The 15,265-nt window shown below is 44.6% G+C and overlaps 2 protein-coding genes across 5 annotated transcripts in view; both read left to right on the forward strand.

The window, feature by feature from the left end:
• chd6 (chromodomain helicase DNA binding protein 6) overlaps positions 1 to 9,526 on the forward strand; it is a 42,282-nt gene extending 32,756 nt beyond the window's left edge. For 3 of the 4 annotated variants that reach the window (XM_028997431.1, XM_028997427.1, XM_028997428.1), the window contains exons 31-38: positions 106 to 1,968; positions 2,474 to 2,625; positions 2,745 to 2,960; positions 3,079 to 3,561; positions 3,693 to 3,950; positions 4,236 to 4,379; positions 4,468 to 4,572; positions 4,983 to 9,526. In XM_028997431.1, coding sequence (XP_028853264.1) covers positions 106 to 1,968; positions 2,474 to 2,625; positions 2,745 to 2,960; positions 3,079 to 3,561; positions 3,693 to 3,950; positions 4,236 to 4,379; positions 4,468 to 4,572; positions 4,983 to 6,086 — 4,325 coding nt within the window. In that variant the 3' untranslated portion in view covers positions 6,087 to 9,526. The remainder of the gene's footprint in view (positions 1 to 105; positions 1,969 to 2,473; positions 2,626 to 2,744; positions 2,961 to 3,078; positions 3,562 to 3,692; positions 3,951 to 4,235; positions 4,380 to 4,467; positions 4,573 to 4,982) is intronic. The other variant, XM_028997432.1, reaches the window with a different exon arrangement.
• A 1,414-nt stretch (positions 9,527 to 10,940) lies between these two features.
• On the forward strand, positions 10,941 to 15,196 carry LOC114800964 (mitogen-activated protein kinase kinase kinase kinase 5-like). The gene is made up of 15 exons (XM_028998901.1): positions 10,941 to 11,014; positions 11,679 to 11,881; positions 12,356 to 12,416; positions 12,596 to 12,683; positions 12,844 to 12,917; positions 13,002 to 13,057; positions 13,146 to 13,193; positions 13,310 to 13,352; positions 13,467 to 13,536; positions 13,638 to 13,769; positions 13,963 to 14,013; positions 14,144 to 14,225; positions 14,347 to 14,412; positions 14,601 to 14,798; positions 14,852 to 15,196. The coding sequence occupies exons 2-15, from the start codon at positions 11,747 to 11,749 to the stop codon at positions 15,194 to 15,196; spliced, it is 1,449 nt and encodes a 482-aa protein (XP_028854734.1). The 5' UTR covers positions 10,941 to 11,014; positions 11,679 to 11,746.
• The last annotated feature ends 69 nt before the right edge of the window (positions 15,197 to 15,265 follow it).

Here is a 15,265-nt window from a genome sequence, read left to right on the forward strand (position 1 = left end):
TTAGGTCCATGGAATTTCTCCATGGTTAATGTGTTGAACAGCTATGGGTGCAAGAATCTTTCCACTTTTTGTTGATTTAGGCTTAGTGCTCTGTCTCTTATTTAGGTCCTGTGGACCACTCACTGCTTGTGGACCCAATCACAGAAGAACGAGCCGCTCGTACCCTGTATCGTATTGAGCTCTTGCGAAAAGTGCGAGAACAAGTTCTTCGCCACCCTCTGCTGGGTCCACGGCTACAGCTGTGCCAGCCCAGCCTCTACCTGCCGGTATGGTGGGAATGTGGAAAACATGACCGGGACCTGCTTATCGGTATAGCCAAGCACGGCCTGAGTCGCACTGACTTCTACATACTCAACGATCCCCAGTTGTCCTTCCTGGAGGCGCACCGGAACTATGTGCACAAGGAGAACCATGGATATGCTGTTCCTGGCATGCCGCATCATCACTGCTGCCTGTACGAAGCCAGCCTCGGCCACTGCCACTCTCCGCAGTCGTCCGAGTATCATGCACCACCCCCGCATCACGGCCACCCGCACATTCATCCTCACATGCACCACCCTACAGACGTAGTGTCAGCAGACCCTGCTAGCACACTGGCTATGAGTGCTGGGTCCAGAGAGGGCTTCCTGGATTGCCCCCCTCTGGAAGAGTCTCTAGAGCTGGCATCACTGCAGCACGATGGCCTGGCATCAGACTCTCTCCACGGTAAGCCCAGCAAGGAGGCTTTTAATGGCTTTCCGTTCAACTCTGCATCTGGTGGACAGAGTATGCTCAACTCCTACGGGGAGCAGAGTGAGCTGAATGGAGGCCAGGGTGACATGGACTCCATTGCAGGGAAGCTGCGCAGCGATGTGTTAGTGGGGGAGCAGGGTTCGTCGGAGGAGACGGGACTTATGACTCCTTCTGTAGAGCTGGACGAGCTGCAGACGCCATGGGAGAGCTCAGACCACGCCACAGCCACGGACATGTTCAACGAAGCCGATCCCATTTTGGGACCGACCACGCTGGAGTCAGAGTTTCTTGACTCCGGAGACGCACCTGATGAGGGCCAAGTGGATGCTTCGCTGAATGACTGTCTCAGTATGCCCAGCTCCGACTCGCAGAGTAACCCTGTGGACCCGCTGCCTTCCAGCTTCATGCTGTTCAAGGAGCTGAGCGTGGCTGAACCCTCAGTGGAACAGACTGACCTTTCTGCCAGCCCTCCAGAATATGTCCCACCTCCCCTCTCGCTCCCAGATATAAGCCTCCACCACACAAGTCCCACTGATGAGCCAGAGGAGAAACTGAGTGACTCTGATGTGACACACAGTGTTCCCAGCCCTGTGGACGGTGCAGAAAGTGTCAGCTTTGAGTTTGAAAAGGAGGACCTGTCGAGGGACAGCCACAGTCTTGTGGGGACCTCCCAGGGGCCTGAGGAATCTTCACTTGGCCCTTCTGAAGACACTTCAGAAGAAACCACAGAGGAGCCCGGATCGGTACCCCCACGGGAACACAGTGTAGAGAATTTAAGAGAGCCTTGTGAGGTGCCCTTAGAAGAATCTAATGATGTGCAACTGGTGGATCCTCACTTAAGTGAGCCCTGTGATGGATCTCTTCAGGAACCTTGCGAGGATCCTTCAGAGGAAGCTACACCATCAGACCACTCAGACGTACACTGTGAAGGACACTCAGAATCTGCTGTTGGGAGCACCCTCAGTGACCCAACCCTGTCCTCTGTGGAGCCCTCTCCGTCCTCTCCTTCTCTGGTCCCTTCCTTGCCCCTTCCTCTTCCAGATGCACCTGTGTCTCCACAACCTAGCACAGTGTTCCACATCAAGCAAGAGTTCCTCCAAGAGCCAGCTTTATCTGTAGTCAAGCCGGACCCTGAGGCCCTGGAGCCAGACAGCACCACACTTACACCCACCTTGGAGCAGACTGACGTACTGGAAGTGAAGGATGAGCTGAAGGAAGAGAGAGTCAAGACCCCAGGTAGTCAGTCTTTTCACTCCCATTCCCATTGGTTTTCCAAAAGTACCTAATTTAAGCAATTGCAGCCATCACAGAAATTTATAACTACACATTTCTGAATATGTTTTGAGTCCTCTGATCCTAAGCGTCCTTACATGTAAATTATAGTAATTATGAGGATTGTTGATATGACTTTGATTTATATTTCTGCTTGTATTCCCACTGGACCCCTTCTCAGCAAATCTTTACATGATACAACACTCTCAATTGTGATTCTTGACAGCGGTTTCATGAGAATCCCTCAGTATTCTGCATTACTGTGCAAGAACACTAATAGCTATGAATGGAATGAAGGCTGGTTGTCAGGGCAACTCTTCGTGGCTGTGGTATATTAAAAACTTTCCTGTTTTTAGAACTATGAATTTAGTGCTGTCTGTCTAGGACACTTTCCAATCTAGTCGTTTTTTTCCCTTCAATGCCTTCCGTTTTATAATATGAATATCTTTTCACTTTTTGCTTGATTTAGCGTTGATGATGGATAGCTTTGTTGAGGTCCCACGTTTCGCTCCTCCCATGTCTGTGTGTGAAATGGCAGACAGTCTCCATGATGTCCGTGAGCCTACTATTGCCCAGCTCCTGCAGGAGAAAGCCCTTTACTCATTCTCTGAGTGGCCTAAGGTATGCAGAAATCCACACTATCTATGGGTTTTGCAGGTTAACTAAAAATATTTTGCTATGAGTGCAATTCAGTGGATTAATGTGTTGCTGCTTTTTTTTTTTTTTTTTTGCCTATTTAGGACAGGGTTATAATTAATCGTATTGACAGCGTTTGCCATGCCATTCTGAAGGGCAAGTGGCCCTCCTCCAGCCAGCAGTATGATTCTCCTGGTACTCTAGGAAACGCCTGTGTGCCCAACACCACCCATCAGCGCCTGGGCTTCATGACCGCCCGAGTACAGCCTACCCAGAGCCTTAACTTCAGCATGGCTGCCACAGTGTCTGGGATACATAAGGTAAAGAGTCAGTAACAGCTGCTATTATGCCCTCTGGATTGGTATTTTTTTCATAGGTTTCTGTCAAATCAACATGATTCCAAATGAAATGTAATTATATTTGTTGTCTCTGTTTCAGGAGAGGTTGGTTACCCCTCCATTCCTGCCAGAGCTGAAAAGACCTGCCGGCAGACGAGGGTTCGACTTTGAGCCAGAAGTGCTCAGTAAGCCATGTCACTCTGGCGAGAAGATCCAGGTGGGTGTTTCCCATCGTGGTGGCTCTCTTCTACTAAATGGCTGGCAGGAAGCTGCAATAGACCTATCAAAACCAGGGGAGTTAATGATTGGTGGGGAGCCAGGCCGCGTAGGTCACCTGACCCATGCAGTTCATTCAGCTGCGCATAAGCTGGCCCCTCTGGGCTCCATGCAGAGCTCTCTGGGTTTAAATATGGCGGACATCCTGCAAGCAGGCCTCATTCATCCCGTTACTGGGCAAATCGTTAACGGCACCCTTCGTCGAGATGATGCTTTCATGAGGCGGAGACGAGGCCGCAGGAGAAATGTGGATGGGCCTGATCTGGGCTTTATCAGGAGCCGTGGACTTCATGTCCCAGAGCAGCAGGTGTGTCAGGGGAAAAATGTATATTGAGGGTAAAAATACAGTTATATTATATACTGTACTGTATATTGTGCCCTGACTCATTTTGGATGTAAACTTCACTACCTTTATCTGTATCTGTGTTCTGTTTATAGCCTATGCTAGATAACATCAGCCACTCTGCAGTGTCATCTACCACTGCCACTCCACAGCCTGAGTGCCTGTCCGCTCCGCCGGTGCCCCCTAGTCCATCGGGCACTCCAGCAACCCCTGGTCCATCTGCAACTCCTGGACCTCCTGCTCCTCCACTACCAGAGGCCCTGGGACTGGAACGGGAAGCAGCCAACAAGGGTTTAATGGAGTGGCTGAGACAGAATCCTAATTACAGCATGGAAATTTCACCCTTTGCGACAGTGAGTCGAAGCCCTCAAGCCACATCCATCCAGTTCAGATATAAAATACCTGAAAGGTTGATAAATGGAAACAGTTATAGATTGCTCTTGCCTAATTCCAGATGTAAGACATGAAAAATTCAATTTGTGCTCCAAATTTTTGAAATGCAACATGATAGATACCTTTCCCCATAGAGAAGCAGGCCCAAAATGATCTGGCACGTGTCTTAAATCTTAACCAACTTGTTTGTACCTACAAAGCCACACAACAGCAGTTTATTGAAATAGCATTTGGTTTTGATGCAGTCCCAGAATGCAGCCATTTTGCACAGTTTTGTGGAGCGTCCTAAGCAAAGGAGACATCGCTGCAAAGACCCAACCAAGCTGGACATCAACTCATTGACTGGGGAGGAGCGGGTGCCTGTAGTCCACCGCGGCACAGGCCGCAGGGTAGGAGTGTGACCTGATTTTTGCTCTCAGATGGTGATTTAACTACCATTCGTTAGTTTCTCTTATGCTGTTTTTTGTTCTTTTGCAGCTGGGTGGTGCCATGGCTCCAGCTATAAAGGAGCTTTCACGTTGGTTGGATGCTAATTCAGAATACTGTGTGGCTCCAGACTGGGCAGAGGTGGTGAAACACTCGGTGAGGACAACAAATCTGTCCCCCCAAGTTCAGACTTGGAATTTCAGGATTTTTTTTTAATTCAGCCCCTACTGGTCTTTTTGGTCTGCAAAACAATGTCCTTTCATGAGCATTACGTAGTCCTCTCATGAAAGAGAAGAAACAAAACAGAAGCATTACCAGTTGTTTGCACAGTGATTTAGTTCAGAAAACAGAATATGGGTCAAGAACTGCTTGTTTCCATCATCTCGTGTCCTGTGCTCTCATTGGTAATTCAAACAAATATGTAGCATGCTAGACATCTGGCTGCATTTCAAATCAACAAAGGATGTACCTGAGAGTTTATGTGGGCCAGCATGTAGTCTAAACATGAGATACACCTAGAAGGTCTGATACTTGTTAATGGTAATCATGTCTATATGTGGTTTCAGGGATTCCTTCCTGAAGGAAAGTTCACCCGCATCCTGACTGAACCTGTTAATCGGGACCCAGGGCCCCGCCGGAGAGGTCGTCGTCCTCGTAGTGAGATGGTCAAAACGGGACCAATCCTCCAAGAGTCTTCATCTAGCATGGGACCTTTGTTCATGAATGGTGGTCTGATTGGAAGCATGGACCTGGTCAGTCTGCAGAACCTGCGGAACGTTCCGGGTATCCCACTCACTGGCCTGATGGGATTCCCACATGGTTTTGCTGCTGTCTCAGCAGGAGAGGATGGCAAGAATGGCCTCAGTATGCTACCCATGATGCTTCATGGAATGGCAGCGGTGCAACCACCCATGTTTGCCGTGAGTGGCCTCATGAGCCAGGCTCCATCTTCCTCGTCCACATCTTCCTCCTCTTCTACACCCACTCTCTCCACCTCTGCTGCCTCCACCACAGTCACCTCCACCTCGGCTACTCCCAGTCCAGCCAGCGGCTCCAGCCCTGCCCCTTGCCCCACAGCAGACAGCACTGGGAATCCTACAGCCTCTGAGAAAAGAAAGGACGATAAAGGTTTTGTAGAGGGGAAGGTGTCCGGGCCAGCACGGGACCAAGGATTAGCCACACCCACCACCCTTCCACCATCCAGCATCACTGGGAATATCAGTACCACTGGAAGCCACCTGACCTTTAACCCTTTTCTCATCCCTGGGATGCCCCAGGGTTTGCTGTACCCGCATATGTTCCTGCCCCATGGCAGTATCATGGCACTGCCAGGCATGGCCCCGGCAGACATTTCCAGCAGCCCGAAGCGGAAGAAGAAGAAAATGAGAGATGAACATGGAGGAAGCAGTGGAAGCCCCCAGGTGGATGACACGGCTACGAAAGGCCCCAGTGACACCCCACTGGTGGACAGGGATGGTGTAACACCGTCAGAAGAGGGACCTCAAAGCCAAGAATTTGACAGCAAAAATCTCTCTCCTGAAGTTTCCACTAAGAACAGCGAAGAGAAACAGGAGGAACCAGATGAGGGATGGATGAATGAAAGACTCCCAGACAATGAGGAGAAAAATGAGGAAGAGGAAGGTTCAACAAAGGGTGAAGATTCACAGTAGGCACCTTCACCCCGCTCCTTCTACTGTGCATCCGAGTACAGTTTGTGACGTCTCTGTTAATGTCCATGTAAAGACTTGAATTATCCCTGTATGTTTATAGCTCTACCCCTTCAAAAAAAACTCTTGGTTCTGCTTTCAGAGTAAAGCAGGAAGAAAGGACACCTCTGCAAAGCAAGTGCAAACGTGACACTAGGACACTTAACCAATGTTAAAAATTGGATCATGGGAAATATTGTTTGATCACCTTGCAGTAGAACAGCCCTTGCCTTGTGTATCATCCACTGTAGTTTAGTTCCGTCAGGCAGGGAGGGAGTGCAGTACAGCATGGGTGTAGCTACAAAGGGACAGAGATTCTTTTTCCTCGATGGTGTTAACAGGGTCATAGGTAAGTTCCCACTTTTCACTTTCGACTCCCAGCAATTAAGCGACTTGTCACACTGAGTAATTTAAAAGGAGGAACCTTGAGAAACGTCATTAACCCATGACAAGCTTCCAAACGGACAGTGCTGTCGAAGACAGCTTGGTTTTTTGCGATGCTGCTACGAATTCATTCTAACGAAAATTTTCAAATCTATTGAATTAGATATATTAAAAATGCAAGCTACTGTATTGATTTACAGTGAATATTAAAAAAAAGACAAATGTTAAAGAATAATGCTTGAAATTGATGGCAAAGAACAATCGAGAGTTTGACTTTTAATATTGTATTTAAATGGGAAAATAGGTATTTCACATGTCACTTTGAAAGATGCCCTTATGTCCCCAGTGTCACAACAATTAATGCTGTTTTGTTTGTGAACAAATGCAGTTATTCGTGTGTAGCCCAACGTTAGTGCCATAGTGGAGCCTTTGGGAGTCTCGAGCGAGGACACAATGGCAAAACAAAAAGAGGATTATGATGGAACAGAGGAGGGGGAGAAAATGGGGAAATGTGTCCATGCCAGTCTGTCCACAGTGAACGGACTCCCGGTTTTGACCGCAGAGGTGAAGAAAAGAGGGTTTTTGGTCGTGGTGTGGTCTGCTGTCCCTCGGATGCATTTTGAAATACTGTCTTAGTTTGATCTACTTTTTAAAACCAAGAAAATGTAAATCTATTTAGCCGTATATTGCTGTTACTTTTGTTTACAAGCACACCATTTTTTTTTTTTGTTTTTCCTCCAGCACATCGCTGCATATTGGGGAAAATGCAAAACTCGGTATCAGTGTTTCTTGTATTTAACATGCTGTACATTAGATGGATACAAAAGGTAGACTTTTACCCCCACCCCCCACCCCACCCCCCGAACAGGGTCTCTTTCTGAGGTTTCGATTTTTGTTTCTTCTTTTTTTTTGTTTTTGCACAGTCCCTTTGGTGAATGTTTACCTGTAACTGTATTCTGTCTTACATTGTTCATTTCTTTTCTTTCTGTGTGTGTATGTGTGGATGCATGCGCACGCTTGCACATAACATGGCCCGCTAAGGACATTTGTTGTAAAACTGTATTTATATCTCGTCTTGCCCTGCGTCACCTTTTATTGTTATACAAAATGTTGTTGTTGCCTTGTCACAAACCTGTGACTCCATAATTTATTTTTTATTTTGTGTTCATTTCTTCTTTGCCAAACTTTCACCAAATACGACATTTTTATTTTTTATTATTGTTTTTTTTGTTTTGTTTTTTTTTTCCTCCTCATTCTCCTCATTTATCTTATGTTGAACTTACAATGCCTTATTTAGCAGTTTTTATATGGGTGTTTGTTACATCTCCATGATGGAAAGTATATATCTGTGTACTTTGTGTAGAGTATGATCATTAGTGGAACGAATTCTCAGTTGTACCAGGTTTGAGACAAACAGCCCCTTAGTTGTATGAATGTGTGCCAGTACAACACACATCCACCCGTTCAGTCATATTTATATGGAAGCAGCCTGTACACTAATATCTCTGCACATCCTTACAAACATGATATGGGAAGACGAACCATATTTACACTCCAATGTAAACACTGCATTTAAAGCACAATTGGGAAAACGACAAGACACAGCAGAATTTTAATTTTTTTTTAAAATCTGTATTACGGTTTTCCACAGTATGTGTTTTGGCCAGTCAATGATGGAAATTCTGACACTGTTGTTTTCATGTCTGTTCCCTCTTTTGATGTATGTATACTTTCCTAAATTTCATATGGTTTACATGTAGCTGCTTCTGAGGCCTTCTGTTTCCAAAATTTGGGATTCTGGCATTCAATATCACTAAGTCAAAAGTGTGAGGGTACATTCACATCACCGCTAGATTACAGAGTTTGAGATGAACTGCCCGACACAAATCATGTTACTCCACTCTGGCCCATGTGGAAACCCGCATGTCTCAGTTTATAAACTTGAAAAACTGTACGTCAGTGTTGCAGTGACAGTCAACAACAATTTATCCAATGTCCAATATTACAACACTCCACAATCTCGTATCATTCTGTAGTTAAGTAATTAATCATGAAGTCAGCAGATTTTTCTTTTCGTGTATGTGTTGCACACCGCTTTGTCTCAGTTTTTGTGTATTTATCTGTACTCTAACTTATACATAATGTTTGCAGTTTTCTAAACATTTTGCCCTGTATCACATACTGTACAGTACTGCAATTTTCCCAACAATGAATGTTTATTAATTAACAAGAACTATCATTGATTTTGTTTGTATGCCTTCTGTTGGAACAAGTCTAATTTAAATGAGAAAAGATTCTGAAAAGTTTTGCTAAGGTGGTGTACACCCTGAGTACATTACTGGGTTTCAATTGATCAATATAAAATGTTTGTCTCTTTTTGCCTAATACACACTTGGCAGGGTTTTTGTACTCTTATCCTAATCTCAAATATACCAATTAGGCTAATAGAAAGATTCAAATAATGTGGTATTTGACAAAATCATGTCTACTATATCACATCAAAGTTTACTCCTCAAAGTGAAACTTCAGTTTAAAAAAAAGCTGGTTATCTTTCCCAACCACGGAGAAGAAGTAAGGTCAAATGTGCAATAAATTATAGTTGCATCTGTTGGGCCAAAATTAGTTTAATAATTGCCTCTGGTCTCAGAACTCATTTCTAGCTATTGTGAATATTTGCACGTATTGGGAACAACGCAGGGCTCTTGTGTTCTGCTGTCTTTGTGCTTGCATGCCAGGACATGCTGGAATAGGGCTTGGTGACCATCCTAGAAATACTCCAGTTTCAGAAGGCATTGCGCCTGCATGCTCTAAGGTTCCGTTCTTCGGCTGCTTGCATTTAGGGCCATAGTTCGCAGCTCACGTGGTGACAGAAAACGCCAGTGTTTACTTGGTGGTTGTACTGTACGCCATAATTTCATTAAGCCAGGTTCGCTGTACATGGGATCATCTTAATAAAAGTGATCTGTTGGTCTGAGAACAGCAAAATATTTGAGAGCTGTGGGTTTTATTCTTTTTTTTTTTTTTTTTTTTTTTTTTTTAAATCATCATTATTATTATATTTTGTTAGTTCCTGTATACCCCATATGGACCAACCACATAAATAAAAACAAAAACCTGGTATGTGATCTTTTATTGTGCAATAAAAGATGACTTTCAACTTTCAAGTGTATGTTTAAAATCATTTTAATTTAAACTGACTAATTGCGATAACTTTGTATGTTTTGACCTTGCCAGATACAGCTAAGTGGAAGAGGGCCCTGAAAACTGTGCTCTTGCAAGAATTATAAAAGTATTAGAAGGTGGTCTGTGGAATATGTAATGCATGTATGAAAGATGCACTACCTTGTGCCTCTATGGTAGAAATAATTGACCTTGTAAGACTGCATGGAGCAGTGGTGGCCTAGCGGGTAAAGAAGTGAACTTGTAACCAAAAGGCTGAGCAAGTTACCATCCCCACACTCTTGCAGCCCACTTCTCACGAAGGGTGATGGGCAGAGGACACATTTTGTTGCGTGCACCATATGCTGTGCTCGCTGTATACCACAATGACAAAACAATCACTTTCTCTTTCAAATCCGACACTGACTGGTGGTTCAGCAGAATGGGGGCTTAACTCACCAACTTCACTCTGAGAGAGTTTTATCCCGGTTTATGGCTAAAATACAAATACGTGTCACCCGCAAGCCTGTGTTGAGCTGAAACCATGTTATCTATAAGACCGTATGATTAATTATTTAATAGAAACTGAAGGTAAGACTGGAAATCTTGAAATATAGAAGTGAGTTGTTGTAGATGTCACCATAAGATGGAAGAATTCAGTGTATTTCTGAATTTCTCACAAAGGAAGGAAAAGTTTACATACACTCAGACAAGCAAATTTATAATATGTTTATCAAACTGCTCTTTATGAATTTCTAAATGTTCAAAACAAATACTTTAACTTATGTCATGTACTGCTGCAAGATTACTGCCTATTTATTTAATGTCAAATAATAAATATAATTTATGTATGTTATTTTGTGTATAAAATTTTTAATATAGTGCATTTACCATAAAAATGTACCAAAGGCACACCTCTATGGCCTTGTCACAGGGAGCTTCTGCCTCACACTACCCGCCCTAATATACAAATAATAATTATAGATTAAAAGCTCTTTTATGTACATGTAAATTTCTATAAATTTACTGAAATAAAAACGACCAACACTACATTTACATTTTACATCTGCTATTTCATTATGGGAACTGAAGCATTAAAAACGCTGTTCAGTGTCAAATTCACTTTTATAATGTATTTTATTCAGTCATTTATTTACTTCTTTTCAGCCAGAAACACTAAACCCCGTGTGACTGGGGCAGGACTGTGTAGCAGCAGCGCCCCCTTCTGGCCGCGGCAGGGATTTATTCACACGCCGCGCGTTTCTATAAAATAAACGTAAATAAATGCGTTAAAATGTCGGTCGCTCGGCAACGCAGCCCAAACAAACGCTTTGCAGCATTAGAGTGAGGTAACACGCTTCTAGCTCTTCTATTATCGTGTGGTGTTCGTAAGTGTTTATCAGAAACTACATGGAAAAAATGCTTAATTCATTGTGTAGGAGCCGCCACCATGTTTAAACCAACTAAATTCGGGTTCGTGTTAAATTAAATGGCGTGTAAATTACCTGTGTTTAGATGTAATATTGTTAATTAGCCGTGACCTGTTTAGCTGAGTCCTGCTAATCTCACAGATATTTTAATGCTACCAAGCTACTGGAACGCGGCTTATTTTTATTTGACTACTCTGCATTTCATTAGTACTGTAAGAGTTAAATGGTGGTGGTGGGGGGGGGGAAAGAGAATTTCTTGTCACCCGAAGTACATGCCAACTTGACTGAAATTTACAGAACTAATATGAAATTATGAAACGTATATGAAATATACTAAAATGAAACGTATATGGATATGGAATTAAACTATTGAGTATTGTTTATCAACTTGTCTCCATAAACAAATTAATTTCTCTGTTTAGCTGTTGCCTTGGTAACTAACCTCAACAGTGTTAATCTCACAACAAACTTTTAAAGTGGTATAAAATGTATATTATTTTTACTTTTTATTAGTATTGTAGGGTGGAAGGTTTATGTCTGGTGGTCACTTGGTAAATTAATTTTCTTAATTTCTCTAATTCAGAATACTGTGAGCAGCACGACGAGCGACAGAGCGAGCCCACAACAAGCACTGCAATCATCACCATCCGGATGAGCATCATCCCATCTGGTGGATCAGTGAGAAGATCTGACACCATGGACCTCCTTGAATGGAATCATTACATCGATGAAGAATTCACATTGTTGGAGACTATTGGATATGGCGGTTATGGGGAAGTCTATGCGGTAAATTGACTTTTGTTTTGAACTTACATTGTCCAGGAGATGTGAATAAGGCCACAATCTATATTTCTTTTAACATCATCAAGTAAAATAACATGAAAAAGGAATTTGATACAAAATAATCTGCCTCTCAGTTTTATATTTTTGTGCAATGGGATGCACAAAATGAGTCAATAATGCCATATTATTGAACAATTCATTACATAATATGTATGATAGCATCAAATTGTTGACCACAAGGTCTTTGTATACTGTAATCCCAAACAAGATAGCAGAACCAAAAAAAATTAGGCCAATTATCTAAATGATTGATGGCATGGGTGAAAGTGAGATAAACGACAACACAGCATATAAAAAATAAAAAACAAAATAAAAGAATGAGTTTATTCCAATGTACTTTCTGTGAACAGATGTTTTGCTTTTGTGTTTATTGTGTAGAACAGCAGCTGATGCTTTTCTTTGCTCTTTGTGCTGCAGGCCGAGAAGCGCCACTCTGGCGAGCTTGTGGCCATCAAGGCCACATACATTGATTATGGAGGTGAGCAAGGGACTGTGTGTGTGGGTGTGTGTGAATGATCTGTATTTAACCAGCACATTGTATTTAAACAGCCTTTTTGTGTGTGTTTTAGTTCAGATGTGTGATGTAAAATTTATCAGTGCAGTGAGTTGGTAACGAGTTGTGTGTGTATTCATAATGTGTTGTCTGTCATTCTGCAGATGACATCCAAAAACCCCTAGAGGAAGTACGCCTGTTGAAGGAGTGCGAGCATGAAAACTTGATCAAGTTTTATGCCGCCTACTTGCAGTAAGAAGCGTGGAGGGTGGGGTGGGGCTGGGAGATTTTATACCTGCTTACTCACTAACACAATAGAGCATCCAGAGCTGCTGCCCACAGCTGGAGAGTTTCCGTTTCTAAAACCTTGTAATCATGTGACTGGGTCTCATCATTTGTCTTTCTTCTTTAGGGAGGATGAAACCTCGACCCTCTTCATCGCCATGGAGTACTGCGGTGGAGGCTCCCTCTCTGTTCTTTATAAAGGTAACACTGCAGCCCCATTCAGTGTGTTGTCTTCTCCTGTGTATTTAGGGTGCCATTTCATGTTTTGCATTGTTGTCTGGACAGATTGGGGCGCATTTGGAGAAGACGAGACAGCCTTTGTCTGCCGGGAGGTCTTACGGGTAACAACACAACTTCACCACTTTAACACAAATAAACCTATACATTTGCAGATCTGTTTGTAATGTACTTTGTTTTTGCCTCCACTAGGGTCTGCAGTACCTCCATGGCATCGGCATCCTACACAGAGACATAAAGGTATCTCATCACATACAAAAGTTCAGGCTTTTTAACAGTTATATTTACCCAGGATAACATTCATTACAAGCGCACAGGCATATTTAACCTGGTAGCGTCTGTGTGTTGGTCCACAGGGAGACAATGTCCTGATTAATGATGCTGGAGTTGTGAAGATCTGTGAGTACTGCCTTCCAGAAACAAGTTATTCCACCACTTCCTGTTTAGAGCAAGAAAGAAGCTGGATGAATGTGTTCATACTTATGGGTGAAAGTGATTGATCTCTTCCTGCAGGTGATCTGGGTGTGGCAGCAAGATTGTCTGACCCCATTGCCAGATTCCAGACAGCTGGAACACTCAGTTGGTAAGTTTCTTTCAAAAATTCATCCTTGTGTCTGTGTGTCACTGTGCTCACTTCTCCTCCCGTGTGTGTGTGTGTGTGTTTGTGTGTGTGTGTGTACACAGGATGGCCCCCGAAGTCTTCTGTCCCCAGATGAATGGAGGCTATGATGAGAGATGCGACATTTGGTCGCTGGGACTGATGGCCGTTGAGGTGGCTGAAGCCCAAATTCCATTCTACTCCATGAGCCTCAACTGGTAAATACACACACACACACACACACTCCTGAACTCAAACACATAGACATTCATCCTTTTTATTAACAGCTGAGTTAGTGTAAGTGTTAAGAACTGTTTAAATAAGAAATTTGGACTAAAAGTGAATACACTAGCCCCTTGTGTGTGTGTGTGTTCTCAGGGTTGATATATTTCTGTATGTGTGTGTTTTCAGGATTGCTGCCAACAGAGCATCTGCATACATGAACCTGAAGAAAGTACACTGGTGAATGCTTTCTTCATTCATTCATTCATTCACACACACACACGCACGCACACACACACACACACACACACACACACACACACACACACCACTGGAGGATTGTAATTAAACCAGCCAGTTCTCTTCTCAGGTCTTTGGAATTTAAGGACTTCGTCTATCAGGCCTTAATTCCAGATCCAAGGAGACGCCCTTCTGCTAAAGAGCTGCTTATGGTAAAGAAGCACAATTTAGAATTTAACTCTACTGACACACACCCTGACTACCCTGGGCTCATATTTTTTCATATGAATAAATTGCTAGCAGTACTAACACTGTGTATCTGTGTGTGCGCAGCGTCCATTTGTTAACAGACCTCACCTGACAGGCTTTGTGATGGAACGCCGGCTGGAGCAGCAGAAAGTAAGTCTCACCACATAACCCACACATTACCCACTCCCTAACACTGAGTCTACATGTTTGAGGGGAATTTGAGTGGACTGTGGATTGAACACTGAATAAATGAAGGTTCAGTGATGACGGCTGTACGGCTGATTTTTTATTCAGCTTCAGGTTTATCATGTGTTAACTTCATCTATGGCTGCTTACAGAACCAGATGCTGAATTTTCTGCCTGAGCAGGACTTTGAGGAAGAAGAGCAGGAGCTTGAGCAGCGGCTTGTTCCTGACGAAGAGCGGTGGCCTGCTCCCGACAAGGACGAGACTGCTCCCGACGAGGACGAGACTGCTCCCGACGAGGACGAGACTGCTCCCGACGAGGACGAGACTGCTCCCGACGAGGACGAGACTGCTCGTGACGGGAGGCCCGCTCCCGACGAGGACGAGACTGCTCGTGACGGGAGGCCCGCTCCGGCGAGGACGAGACTGCTCGTGACGGGAGGCCCGCTCCCGGCGAGGACGAGACTGCTCGTGACGGGAGGCCCGCTCCCGGCGAGGACGAGACGGCTCGTGAGGGAAGGCCCGCTCCCGGCGAGGACGAGACTGCTCGTGACGGGAGGCCCGCTCCCGGCGAGGACGAGACTGCTCGTGACGGGAGGCCCGCTCCCGGCGAGGACGAGACTGCTCGTGACGGGAGGCCCGCTCCCGGCGAGGACGAGACTGCTCGTGACGGGAGGCCCGCTCCCGGCGAGGACGAGACTGCTCGTGACGGGAGGCCCCGCTCCCGGCGAGGACGAGACTGCTCGTGACGGGAGGCTCCGGCGAGGACGAGACTCCTCGTGACGGGAGGCTCCCGGCGAGGACGAGACTCCTCGTGA

Source organism: Denticeps clupeoides, chromosome 12 (genome assembly GCF_900700375.1).
Source record: "Denticeps clupeoides chromosome 12, fDenClu1.1, whole genome shotgun sequence".
Taxonomy (NCBI): Eukaryota; Metazoa; Chordata; class Actinopteri; order Clupeiformes; family Denticipitidae; genus Denticeps; species Denticeps clupeoides.